General features: G+C 33.9%; 1 protein-coding gene across 1 annotated transcript; it reads right to left on the bottom strand.

The window, feature by feature from the left end:
• On the bottom strand, nucleotides 1-8,810 carry LOC141328086 (nucleolar protein 12-like). Its single transcript, XM_073835385.1, has 6 exons — nucleotides 8,665-8,810; nucleotides 3,929-4,034; nucleotides 3,808-3,856; nucleotides 3,590-3,726; nucleotides 3,415-3,503; nucleotides 1-293 (listed from the first exon to the last, which is right to left on the bottom strand). Exons 1-6 carry the CDS (start codon nucleotides 8,769-8,771, stop codon nucleotides 80-82), a joined length of 702 nt encoding a protein of 233 aa, XP_073691486.1. The 5' UTR covers nucleotides 8,772-8,810; the 3' UTR covers nucleotides 1-79.
• Nucleotides 8,811-14,411: the final 5,601 nt, after the last annotated feature.

Here is a 14,411-nt window from a genome sequence, read left to right as displayed (position 1 = left end):
TGATGAAAGAATCCTCTTTTAATGTCCATAAAGTATCAAACATGTAAAGCACAAACACACGGGTGGAGTCTGACGGTCATCAGTCCTGATTGCGCTCGTTCCGACCCGTTCGTTTGCGTCTCTGTCTGATGGTGGTTCTTCCCTTCCGTAACTTTGTGTTGTGAGTGAACGATGACGGCTTCTCCTCGCTGTCTCTGTTTCTCTGCCTCATGTCCTGGTTAGGCTTCCAGTTCCTGTTCCTGTTCTTCTTCTGTTTAGTGAATCTGTTCAGTGACGCCGTGAGCTTCTGGATCCTACACACAGATAATGAGCAGATATGACTCCAGGTTTCCACAGATATGAACAACTGAAATTTAAGTCCTTTTATTAGGACAACATTAAGACATTTTAAGACTTTTTAAGGCCTTTTATTAGGAAAAGACATTAAGACTTTTTTATTAGGAAAACTTTATTGAAGACATTTTAATTAGGAAAATGTTATTTAAGACATTTTAAGGCCTTTTATTAGGAAAATGTTATTTAAGACATTTTAAAACTCTTTAATGCCTTTTATTAGGAAAACATTAATACATTAAGGCGTTTTGAGGCCTTTAATTAAGAAAACATTATTTTAAACTTAAGACTTTTTAGGGCCTTTTATAAAGAAAACATTAAGACATTTTAAGACTTTTTAAGGCCTTCTATTAGGAAAACATTATTTTAAACTTTTTAAGACTTTTAAGCCTTTTATTAGGAAACAGTTATTTAAGACATTTTAAAACTCTTTAATGCCGTTTATTAGGAAACATTTAAGACATTTTAAGGCCCTTTATTAGGAAAAGGTTATTAAAGACATTAAGACTTTTTAATTAAGAAACGTCATTAAAGACATTTTAAGGCCATTAATTAGAAAACGTTAAGACATTTTAATGCCTTTTATTAGGAAAACGTTATTGAAGAAATTTTAAAACTCTTTAATGCCTTTTATTAGGGAACATTTAAGACATTAAGCCTTTTAAGGCCCTTTATTAGGAAAATGTTATTTAAGACATTTTAAGGCCTTTAATTAGGAAAATGTTATTTAAGGCATTTTGAGGTCTTTCATTAAGAAAACGTTACTTTAAACTTAAGACTTTTTAGGGCCTTTTATAAAGAAAACATTAAGACATTTTAAGACTTTTTAAGGCCTTCTATTAGGAAAACATTATTTTAAACTTTTTAAGACTTTTAAGCCTTTTATTAGGAAACAGTTATTTAAGACATTTTAAAACTCTTTAATGCTGTTTATTAGGAAACATTTAAGACATTTTAAGGCCCTTTATTAGGAAAAGGTTATTAAAGACATTAAGACTTTTTAATTAAGAAACGTCATTAAAGACATTTTAAGGCCATTAATTAGAAAACGTTAAGACATTTTAATGCCTTTTATTAGGAAAACGTTATTGAAGAAATTTTAAAACTCTTTAATGCCTTTTATTAGGGAACATTTAAGACATTAAGCCTTTTAAGGCCCTTTATTAGGAAAATGTTATTTAAGACATTTTAAGGCCTTTAATTAGGAAAATGTTATTTAAGGCATTTTGAGGTCTTTCATTAAGAAAACGTTACTTTAAACTTAAGACTTTTTAGGGCCTTTTATAAAGAAAACATTAAGACATTTTAAGACTTTTTAAGGCCTTCTATTAGGAAAACATTATTTTAAACTTTTTAAGACTTTTAAGCCTTTTATTAGGAAACAGTTATTTAAGACATTTTAAAACTCTTTAATGCTGTTTATTAGGAAACATTTAAGACATTTTAAGGCCCTTTATTAGGAAAAGGTTATTAAAGACATTAAGACTTTTTAATTAAGAAACGTCATTAAAGACATTTTAAGGCCATTAATTAGAAAACGTTAAGACATTTTAATGCCTTTTATTAGGAAAACGTTATTGAAGAAATTTTAAAACTCTTTAATGCCTTTTATTAGGGAACATTTAAGACATTAAGCCTTTTAAGGCCCTTTATTAGGAAAATGTTATTTAAGACATTTTAAGGCCTTTTATTAGGAAAATGTTATTTAAGACATTTTATGGCCTTTTATTAGGAAAACATTAATACATTAAGGCATTTTGAGGCCTTTATTTAAGAAAACATTATTTTAAACTTAAGACTTTTAAGAGCCTTTTATAAAGAAAATTTATTTAAGACATTTTAAGACTTAAGGCCTTTTTTTAGGAAAACATTATTTTAAACTTAAGACTTTTTAGGGCCTTTTATAAAGAAAACATTAAGACATTAAGACTTTTTAATTAATAAAATGTTATTCAGGACATTTTAAGGCCTTTAATTAGAAAAATGTTAGGACATTAAGAATTTTAAGGCCTTTTATTAGAAATGTTAAGACATTTTAATATTTTTTAGTGCCTTTTATAAAGAAAACATTATTTAAGACATTAAGATTTTTTAAGGCCTTTTATTAGGAAAACGTTATTGAAGACATTTTAAAACTCTTTAATGCCTTTTATTAGGGAACATTTAAGACATTTCAAGCCTTTTAAGGCCCTTTATTAGGAAAACATTAATACATTAAGGCATTTTGAGGCCTTTAATTAAAAAAAACGTTATTGTAAACTTAAGACTTTTTAGGGCCTTTTATAAAGAAAACATTACAAGTCATTTTAAGACTTTTTAATTAATAAAACGTTACTGAAGACATTTTAAGGCCTTTAATTAGGAAAATGTTATTTAAGGCATTTTGAGGCCTTTATTTAAGAAAACATTATTTTAAACTTAAGACTTTTAAGAGCCTTTTATAAAGAAAAATTATTTAAGACTTTTTAAGGCCTTTTTTTAGGAAAACATTATTTTAAACTTAAGACTTTTTAGGGCCTTTTATAAAGAAAAATTATTTAAGACATTTTAAGACTTTTTAAGGCCTTTTTTTAGGAAAACATTATTTTAAACTTAAGACTTTTAAGGGCCTTTTATAAAGAAAACTTTAAGACATTTTAAGGCCTTTTATTAGGAAAATATTAATACATTAAGGCGTTTTGAGGCCTTTAATTAAGAAAACCTTATTTTAAACCTTTTAAGACTTTTAGGGCCTTTTATGAAGAAAACATTAAGACATTTTAAGGCCTTTAATTAGGAAATGTTATTGAAGACATTTTAAAACTCTTTAAACCCTTTTATTAGGAAAATGTTATTTAAGACATTTTAAGACTTTTTAATCAATAAAACGTTATTTAATACATTTCAAGGCCTTTAATTAGAAAAATGTTAGGACATTAAGAATTTTAAGGCCTTTTATTAGAAATGTTATTTAAGACATTTTAAGGCCTTTAATTAGGAAATGTTATTTAAGACATTTTAATATTTTTTAAGGAGCCGCGGCCACCCTGGACTCCTTCAGGAGTCAAATAACATGCTAATTCAACACAAATCAATCCGTACTTTTTGGACTTGAGAGGGTTTCCAGCTTTCCTCGGAAGGGCTGTCTTTTTTTCAGCATCCTCCTCCTCTTCCTGACGCTCTTCACCTCTCTGTAGAAACCACACACACACACACACAGTTAATGCATCTAACTCCTCGTTCATTAGCGAGCAGCTGATTGGTCAGTGGAGGTCACCTGATCTGGCTCCAGCAGTCTGTCCGCTGATAGGTCGAGGTCGCTGATGGTCGTCACGGTGACGGTGTGGTTGGGATGGTCGTACTGAACGCTCTCTGTAGTGGCTGTGATGGCGTCCACCAGCTCGTCTGCTTCATCTACACACAAACACACACGTCACATGACCTCTGACCTCAGCCACACACGCGTGTCACATGACCCACGAGCCGCACACTCACCCAGAGCCTGGCGCCGCTCCTCCAGCATCTTCAGATACTCTGTGTGTCTCTGGAGGAAGATGAGAGCCGTCAGCTCCTGCTTCATCATCATCATCATCACCTTCATCACGCTCACACTCACCTCGTCTCTGACGCGCTTCTGCTCCTCCTTCAGCTTGTTCCTCATCTCCTGCAGCGCTGCTTTCCGCCGCTCCTGCTTTCGCTTGTGGAAACCCGTCAGGAAGTCCCTAAATTAAACAGACATCAGAACTCAGGAAAACATCCACAAACAATGACGCTTCAGAAATAATGCAGAAAAGATCACACACACTCCGGTCAAATGTTTTTGAACTGCGAGATGTTTCATGTTTTCCAAAGAAGTCTCTTTTGTTTGATCCAAAATATTGAAAAAATTATTTATTTTATGCACGGCACGCAAAGTTCTGATCTGAATCAAATGATTTGTGAACTCACTCCACAGTCCTGATTTGACTCAAATGATTCACGATACACAAAGTTCCAATTTGAATCAATTCACGCACCTGCTCCAAATTCCTGATATGAATTAAATGTTTCACGAACCTGCTCCAAATGAATCAAATGATTCACGAACCTGCTTCAAATGATTCGCGATACGCAAAGTTCAAATCTGAATTAAATGATTTGCGAAATCACTCCAAAGTCCTGATTCGAATCAAATGATCCACAATACACAAAGTTCCAATCTGAATCAAATGATTTGCGAACCTGCTCCAAAATCTTGATTTGAATCAAATGATTCATGAACCTTCTCCAAATGATTCGCGATACGCAAAGTTGCAATCTGAATCAAATGATTTGTGAACTCCAAAATCCTGATTTGAATCAAATGATTTGTAATACACAAAGTTCCAGTTTGAATCAAATTATTCGCGAACCTGTTCCAAAATCCTGATTTGAATCAATTGTTTCACGATACACAAAGTTCAAATCTGAATTACATGATTTGCGAACTCAATCCAAAGTTCTGATTTGAATCAAATGATTCACGAACCTGCTCCAAATGATTCGCGATACGCAAAGTTCAAATCTGAATTAAATGATTCGCGAAATCACTCCAAAGTCCTTATTTGAATCAAATGATCCACAATACACAAAGTTCCAATCTGAACCAAATGATTTGCGAACCTGTTCCAAAATCTTGATTTGAATCAAATGATTCACGAACCTGATCCAAATGATTTGCGATATGCAAAGTTCAAATCTGAATCAAATGATTAACTCCAAAATCCTAATTCGACTCAAAAGATTCATGAACCTGCTCCAAAGTCCCGATTTGAATTAAAAGAATTACGAACCTGCTCCAAATGATTCGCATTACGCAAAGTTCAAATCTGAATTAAATGATTCGCGAAATCACTCCAAAGTCCTTATTTAAATCAAATGATCCACAATACACAAAGTTCCAATTTGAACCAAATAATTTGCGAACCTGCTCCAAAATCCTGATTCGACTCAAATGATTCATGAACCTGCTCCAAAATCTTGATTTGAATCAAATGATTCACGAACCTGCTCCAAATGATTCGCAATATGCAAAGTTCAAATCTGAATCAAATGATTTGTGAACTCCAAAATCTTAATTTGACTCAAATGATTCATAAACCTGCTCCAAAATCCCGATTTGAATTAAATGATAGGGATGTCCCGATCCGATATTGATATCGGAAATAGGTCCGATATCAGCCCAAAAAAACTCTATCGGATTATATCGGACTGCGTTAAAAATCTCCGATATAAGATGTCAGTTCCGCTCTAAACTCCGTTACAGCTATTCTATCCAGCAGCGTCCAGAGCCAGCGTGCAAAGCCCACGTGATCACAACACTGCTTGCTAGCGAAGTAGCAAAGAAAAAGAGCGATGTCGGCCGTGTGGCAGTATTTTTCATTAAAGTGGCTCAGTGCAACACTTGTCATGCACAAGTTTCCCGTGGTGAAACAGAACCGGGAAAGTTTAATACGTCCAACCTCATTGCGCATTTGAAGCAGCATCACAAAACTCTGCACTGAGTCTCCGCGCGCAGCCGTCTTGCCAGTCAAGAGGTGTCGCTCTCCAAATGCGAGATTCTTATATATTAATGTTTCTTATATGAGGCTCTTTTTACAACTAGAAGGTTAATATTGTTTTTAACTTGCGACAAAACAACGAATTAGCCGTGCATTTATATGGAAATATGCTTTAGGAGCTATCCATCTTCACTCCCCTCAGTATTACGTCGCATTCGGAGATCGATACCTCTTGACTGGAGAGACGGCCGCGCGCGGAGACTCAAACAGTGAAAGTGAGTTGTTCAAAAACGTTCTTTTTAGTAAACTCTGTGAACACAAACAATGTTCTCAATGCTGGAGTTCATGTGTAGAGACCCAGACAATACTTCGAGCAAAGTTTCATGGTGTGTCGAGTCTTCTCAGTGTTGTAAAAATATGGATTTTGATGCGCTCAAAAACTTGCCCCTAATTCTCCCATTCACCGGCCACTGACCACAAAAAGAAATCACTGTCAATCTCAAAAACGGCTTGTTTGTCGTAAGTATGCTTTTAGATATAAGTTTGTCTCGTTTACAGTAAAAACAAAAACAGCCCAGGTTGCATTTTGACAATAGTTATCCTTTAAAGAAACAATCCTCTGGCAACTTCAAGCAACCAACGCTGCCTGAAACCCTCGCAAAGCGTGCCAATAATAACAATAATGATCAATTATTTTTGAGGAGCATAGGAGCAGACTCACTGCTCAGCATGCAGACATGCTTATCTTCTTAAAAATAAAATCTCCACATCATGCTCGGACTGCAGAAAGTTGAGTTGGAGGAGTAGGAAGTGTAGTCATCCTTTTAGTTAAATATTTGTTTTCTGCCCTGTATTAGAGTTATATTTATTTTGTTTTCACTATTTTTTGTGGATAGCAAATGCAACGATCTCATTCTTTCAGGCAGTGTGTGTAAAATTGAAACTTTGGACACTCAACCTTTAGCAGTTGGTCAATTAACAATATTTTTTTTTTCTTATGTTCCTGCTCTCAGCTGTTCTTACCATTTGCTGACGGTAAAAAATAAATAACTGAAGTGACGTTTAATTAGTATTTTGCACTTTAAAAAATATATTTTTGTTTATTCAATTAAGATATTTTTCAGGGTCTTAATATTTATTCTTTAATTCTTTTTTTATATATTCTTATGTAAAAGGTTCACATTTATGCAACCAATAGTTAATAAATTGGTCGTTTTTTTCCATACTTACTGTTGCTGACTTTTGTTCTCAGTTTGATCTAGCCGTTCATACATTCCACACAAAAAAATAGGTAAAAGTATTCATGATTTGTGCTGATTACTGTATCGGATTTGTATCGGTATCGGTTAGTACTGAAGGCTGCAATATCGGTATCGTATCGGAAGTTAAAACGTTGTATCGGGACATCCCTATTAAATGATTCGCGATTTACAAAGTTCCAATCTGGATCAAATGATTCGTGAACTCACTCTGAAGTCCCAATGATTAGCGATACGCGATCCGATCGGTGAATCATTTTGCAACGCAATGGTTAAACTGATTCAGAGTTTTAAAAAGCTCCATTTGACCAATCACTATGTGCTTTTTTAAACCATTACAAGCAATGTTAAATACGAAAATGAATGGCTCTTTTAACTTGATCTGGTTTTTGCTAGTGAATCGCTTGAACTGAACGATCAAAGTCAGGAGTTTGAATCAATCGGAGCGGTTCCAGCATAAATGACTCACTCAGTTGATTTGGTTCATTGTTCCTCCAGTCACAAGTTTTTGAACAGTGAGATTTATGTTTCTTAAATCAGTCTCTTTTGCTCAACAAGCAGCATTTATTTGATCCAAAACAGAAAACTATTTAAAATGTGTGAACATGCATCATTACTTCAGTCTTCAGTGTCACATGATCCTTCAGAAGTCATTCTAATATTATTATTGTTATTAGTACGATCAATATTCAATATTTAAAACAGTTATTATACACTATACCATTCAGAAGCTTGAAATCAGTATAATTATATATATATATATATATATTTTTTTTTTTTTCTAAATTGATTTTAGGAACAGAAATGATAGAAATTCATAGTTTTATTTACCAAGGATGCTTTAAATTGAGACATTTATAATTTGTTTCAGATAATGCTGTTCTTATGAACTTTCTAATAATCAAAGAAATGTTGCTGAGCAGCAAATCAGTATATTAGAACGATTTCTGACGGATCACGTGACACTTTACATTTTATACATAATATAAACAGAAAGCGGTTATTTTAAACAGCAAAAAGATTTCACAATTTTGCTGTTTCTGCAGTACTTTGAATCAAATTAAGAAGAGACAAAATCATTAAAAATCCTACTATGGTAGAAGGTGTCTAATTTCAGTTTCTACAAATTCTAGTATGAACAATACATAAACTCATGATCACAGGCGGTTTTTAATAACTACATTGATGTTTTAATCACGTTTGTCCTATAAATTCCATTGGTTTTAAATAATATATAATAGTTTATCATCAAAAAACTGAATATGTTCACTATATTACATTTTCTGTTTTCAGCAACTTTAATTAAATACATTGCTAAACTATAAGAAAAATGTCCGCTTGGCAACTAGCTAAATACATTTTATTTATTTTATATCTATTTTATTTAATATTTTAAGTAATGAAACAAAAGGGGAAAATGTAAAGGAAGTCGAAAACACATATTCTGAAGTATATACTCTTGTAATTACAGACGATTCTTATTATTTTATGAGTATTAACGCATATGTGGGTGTGTAATTCAGTATGTTTATACATCAATGTTGCCGTGTTTAATCCCGTATAACGCGACTTACTGTCTGTCTTTGTCGTCGAACACCAGCACACACTTCCCACGCTTCTTCTTCTGCTTCCCGTCGCTCTTAGACTTAGATTTCTGATTAAATTTGCCGTTTTTCGCCATTTTTCTGTCTGAGTTTCAATCCACACGTGTGGCACACTGCAAAACTTCCGCTCCTCTGAGCTACTACCGGAAGCGCCAAAATAAAAGTCCTCCAGCGAACACTGAATAAAATCGGAGTCCTCTTCTTGTTTTCAGTTTATCTGCGGGTTGGCATCCAGCTTATTGCTGTAAAATTAAATTCCTCGTGAACAAAAGCTTCTATAATGCCTGCTAGCTTTGAGTTAATTTATAAATGAAAGCGTATTTATAAAAATAAATAAATAAATAAATAAAAAACACTATTGTTCGGATTTTTTTGACCAATAAAATGCTCTCTGTAGTCTGAATGTCAGCAGGTTTGATTATTCCAGTAATTTCTGTGAGACACAATTTCATTTTCAAAAGGAGGTCTGTTTTAGATTGATACTGAATATGTAATATTTAACTTTATGAATTAATTCAGTTCGATTCTCTGGCAAAGATATATTTTTGATGCATAAAAATAAGAGTTTGGAGCAAAACTGTGTGGTTAATTTAATGCTTATGTTTGGGAAATACCATATACAGAAATAAAAACATAACGTGATTTAAAGTTGCAGTAAACTTATTTACAAAAACGAACACTTGAACTTGTATCCGCATGATAAAAACTACATACAATGTGAAAAACATTTTTGAAGTCTAATTTATTTAGTTTGTCTCACGTCCCTTTAAATTAGATGGAGGGGGCGGGGCGATTGCTTTGTGCGCATGCGCGAGTGAGGAGGAGCTGTTCGGTGAGTGTGAGTCCTGTTTTCTTCCCTTTCTCCTCTATTATTTGCGTTTTGATGTCCTGCATATGTTGCAGTTTGCAAATGTTGTCGAGCATAATGTCAGTTTCTCGTGTGAATAGTGCTGTACTAGTCATTTTATAGATAACGCTGGCTGTTCGTCAAACTGAAGGCTGCATATTTAAACTTGGTCAAATTTATAACAAAATATGTGGTTGTGGCTCTTGAAAAGGTTTTCCATTTCTTTATTTTATGTGCAAAACTGCCTTAAATCTCCATTGTTCTCCTATTTTTCTTGTTGGATTTCTCTCGTTTCATCCCCGAGGCTTGTAAATGATTAAAAACAACATGCAAATTTTAATGCGTTATGTATGGCAAGCCGTTTTAGCCTAAAATATACCAAGCGTTACTCGTCGTAAACGCATTTTTACAAGTAATTAAAGTAATTAAATTAGAGAGCTCTCTAATCTGAATTGTTATTAGTAAAAACTGAATTAGAGAGATCTGTAATTGGAATTATTCCAATAAAAATTGATTTAGAGAGCTCTCTAATTGTAATTGTTACTAGTAAGAATTCAATTGTAGAGCTCCGTAATTAAAAATTAATGGAAGTCAATGGAGACATATGACTAGTAAAAATTAATTTGTAGAGCTCTGTAATTGAATTGTTACTAGTAAAAATGCAATTACGACAAGTAACACTTAGTATATTTTAGGCTGAAACGGCTTGCCATAATTATGACTATATGAATATTAACCCTACCTAGTACTTTCCCTCTTTGTTTGCAATATCCGTACAAAGAATGCATTGCTATACAACACCAACGCTTATTAATAATAATACTGATAAATGCTAACCACTAATTAATTGTATTTTTAGTAAAATAATCTACATGTATTTTTTTTTTATATGACGTATGCATGACAGTCACGTGAATACATCTCAATCCTCAGTCAAGTAATGAATTATTGCTATATTTTATTAACTGACAACAACAGAAAACATGAATAAATTGGTAAAGGAGTGAATAAAAAGTAACTTTTAATTTACCCTGATCTTCAAATTCCAAAAGTTTTCACCCCCCGGCTCTTAATTTGTGTTTTATTTCCTCTGGAGCATCAGTAATAAATAGTAATGTAACGATTCACAAAGACACAGCACTTAATGCCTCTTTGGTTTATTGTTGATTTTTGCAAATCTGCTTTTCCACACAGGAATTCATGTTTGGTGAATTCAGCAATAAATGTTGGAATATGTCCATCAGTTTACAAGAGAAGACGAGCAACAAATCATCAGGAAGAGCTGAAATCTGCAAATCTGAGTTTATGAAAGAGGACAGAGAGAAGATGAGAGATCCAGAACACACTGAAGATACTGAACAACAAACAGGTTGGTTTTATTCATTTTTTCCCATTAATAATGCTGACGGTTATAAAGTTTGTTGTAACGGGAACAATCTCTAGAGCTGTTAAATATAATTTTTCTGAAGCATCAAATAATAAGAGACACTTCCTATGTCCTGGGAACTTTATTTATTTTTAGTCTGCTAGATGTCTGTATAAATAAGAGATAAAAATGAAATATTAATGGGATGTTGTTGTGAATTAGTTTGGTCTCACATCCCATTTATTTGTGCCCATATATGGTTATCCTGTTCCTGTCCAGACTAGACTTGATGGGTTTTGATGGGTTAATGGTTTTGGGTATCAACAACCCTGTTGACTATTTATCCCGATACCAGACAAAATAGATGTTTTCTTAGAGGATCTGGCATCCCTCAGATCCTTCATGCTGTTGGTCAAACATATTTAATAGTTCTCCCTATAGAAACATGAGATTTGTATAATGTTTTAAACATATCTAGGGCTGCAGCGAATGATTATTCTGATAATTAGTTGGTCGATTATTTTTGTGATTTATCAGCTCAAAAAATCACTATAAGGCATTTTTACGTAGATAATTATAGCATTAAAAATAGCCTACTTTTACTGAAAAGCTATTGCATATTGGAGGACTATCAAATACAGAAATACATTTTGACTCTCCTGCAGCATCTCTTTCTGTTTCCTCCACTATTTAGGGGTTCGAGCACAAAGTGCTGAAACACTCTTGTAATTGTTAGGATTTTTATTATTATTCTTCTCCGGTAAAACTGAATGGGCAGCCCAAACCGTAAGGCCTTGAAAGCTGAAACTCGGTCAGATCGTAGTAGTATCTGATCCAAAGGCTCGAAACCTACTTTTGCGAACTAGTCCTAGGTTTTTCGCCCAATCAGAACCAATCCAGTGCAGGATTATTCTCTGGATATCAATATTTATCAAAAAAAAGTTGAACTTTTGACTCACGGTCGCAAAGGACCGCCAAAACGTTCAAAAACAGCGGGGCCACTTTTACTAAAATGGCTTTAACTTTTGAACGGAATGAGATATCTTCACCAAACTTGGTACACATGTGTATAAGCTTAATCTTTGGTTAAATCAAAAAAATTGCGGAGCTTGACCGCTTGGTGGCGCTATAAGACGGAAAAAAACATATAAACGGCTATAAATACGCAACCGTTGGTCCGATCGACTTGAAAATTGGTATGCAGTATCTTGGTCCAATATGGCACAAGTGTCTATGAGGACATTGGCGTATCTCAAAAAGCCAATGAAGTTTGAGCACCTATTAGACAAGGTTAATGGAGGTCGATCGGAACCAAACTTGGTGGGCATGTTTGACTCATTGCCCTAAAGGTCTGTAAGAATTTTGAAAGAAATCGGCCACTAGTTGGCGCTAACGAGTTTTATGGCTCTGTAATCACGTGGTGTTTCACACATCCACACAATATGCATATCATCGGATAGATCTCCTCATGGTAAACAACTTTGCCTCAAGAACATTGCTGTCAATCAAATCATTCATGAACTATTCTCAATTATGTTAAAAACTTACTTTTGCGAACTAGTCCTAGGTTTTTCACCCAATCTCGATCAAACCACTGTAGTGCAGTTCTCTGAAATCTCTAGATCAATAATTATCAAAACTTTTTTGAATTTTGTTCTTTGGTTTGCTATGACGGGGTCATTTTAAAAAGGGGCGTGGTCGCATATACCCAAAAGCCTATAGAACCTAAACAGAAACTCAAAACTTTATGTAAATTGGTGAAAACATGTACAAGATGACTCTTTACAAGCATGCAAAGTTTCATGACGATCGGACAATAGGTGGCGCTATAACAATTAAATAAGTGTCAAAAACATGATATTTCTACAGTAAGAGTACTAAAATTGCAAAAAAAATGTTGAATATTCATATATGCACTATATCTTTATATCATATGATAGATCTCCTCATTCTGAACAGATTTGCTTCTAGAACCATTGCTGTCAATCAAATTGTTCATTTAATATTTGCAATTATGTTAAAAACCTAGCTTTGCGAACTAGTCCTAGGTTTTTCACTCAATCTTGATCAAACCACTGCAGCACAATTCTCTGAAATCTCTAGATCAATAATTATCAAAACTTTTTTGAATTTTGTTCTTTGGTTTGCTATAACGGGGTCATTATAAAAAGGGGCGTGGTCGCATATACCCAAAAGCCTATAGAACCTAAACAGAAACTCAAAACTTTATGTAAATTGGTGAAAACATGTACAAGATGACTCTTTACAAGCATGCAAAGTTTCATGACGATCGGACAATAGGTGGCGCTATAACAATTAAATAAGTGTCAAAAAACATGATATTTCTACAGTAAAAGTACTAAAATTGCAAAAAAATGTTGAATATTCATATATGCACTATATCTTTATATCATACGATAGATCTCCTCATTCTGAACAGATTTGCCTCTAGAACCATTGCTGTCAATCAAATTGTTAATTAAATATTTGCAATTATGTTAAAAACCTAGTTTTGCGAACTAGTCCTAGGTTTTTCACTCAATCTTGATCAAACCACTGCAGCGCAATTCTCTGGACTCTCTAGATCAATAATTATACAAAAAAAAAAATTTATTTTGTCCTTTGGTTGGCTGTAACAGAGTCATTTAGAAAGGGACGTGGCAATATATACCCAAAAGCGTATAAAACCTAAACAAAAACTCAAAAATGTACAAAAATTTGTGAAAACATGTGTCAGATGGCTCTTAACAAGTAAGCAAAGTTTCATGGAAATTGAACCATAGGTGGCGCTATAACAGTTAAAAAATGAAAAGAGGATGGACATTTCAGCTAGACAAAGATCCCAAACAGAAGGCCAAGGAAACAATGAAGTGTTTTCAAAGAAAGAAAATCAAGTTGCTTGAATGGCCCAGTCAATCACCTGACCCAAATCCCATAGAAAATCTATGGAGAGAACTGAAAGTTCATAAAAGAGGCCCAAGGAACCTTCAAGATTTAGAGAGCGTTTGTGTGGAAGAATGGGCCAGAATCACTCCTGAGCAATGCAGACGACTGGCCTCTCCATACAAGAGGCAATAGGTGGCGCTACTGCCTTGAATTCATATTCCAAAAATATTGAATATGAATTCAATATTTGGCTTGATGGCTACATCTGGTGGGAATTTTGTGTCAATGGCCCACTTAGAAATACCCTTACTGATTAAAAAAAAAGCTGATGTGTCAAATACTTATTTTCCCCGCTGTATATTAAAGTCTTCTCACTTTACGTCTTTTCTGTTTTTGACACATTTGCTGTTTTCACTTTTGTTTCAGAGTTGATTGAAGACAATGAGGAGAAAGATTTAAAGAAAAGCAGAGACAAGACATCTTTGACCTGCACTCAGTGTGGAAATAGCTTCAGATACAAATGTCAACTTGATATTCACATGAGAGTTCACACTGGAGAAAAACCGTTCTCTTGTGATCATTGCGGGAAGAGTTTCAGACAAGCGGCCGACTGTAAGA

The sequence above is a fragment of the Garra rufa genome, chromosome 1 (genome assembly GCF_049309525.1).
Source record: "Garra rufa chromosome 1, GarRuf1.0, whole genome shotgun sequence".
Taxonomy (NCBI): domain Eukaryota; kingdom Metazoa; phylum Chordata; class Actinopteri; order Cypriniformes; family Cyprinidae; genus Garra; species Garra rufa.
This window is presented reverse-complemented; position numbering and strand designations above follow the sequence as displayed.

What these genes read in the sequence shown, in the direction of transcription:
- LOC141328086 (XM_073835385.1), bottom strand. Translation starts at nt 8,771, where the DNA reads ATGGCGAAAAACGGCAAATTTAATCAGAAATCTAAGTCTAAGAGCGAC. An exon ending in TTCGACGACAAAGACAGACA is followed by an intron (nt 4,035 to 8,664) that starts GTAAGTCGCGTT and finishes TGTTTAATTTAG; the next exon opens with GGACTTCCTGACGGGTTTCC. An exon ending in GGAGCGGCGCCAGGCTCTGG is followed by an intron (nt 3,727 to 3,807) that starts GTGAGTGTGCGG and finishes GTTTGTGTGTAG; the next exon opens with ATGAAGCAGACGAGCTGGTG.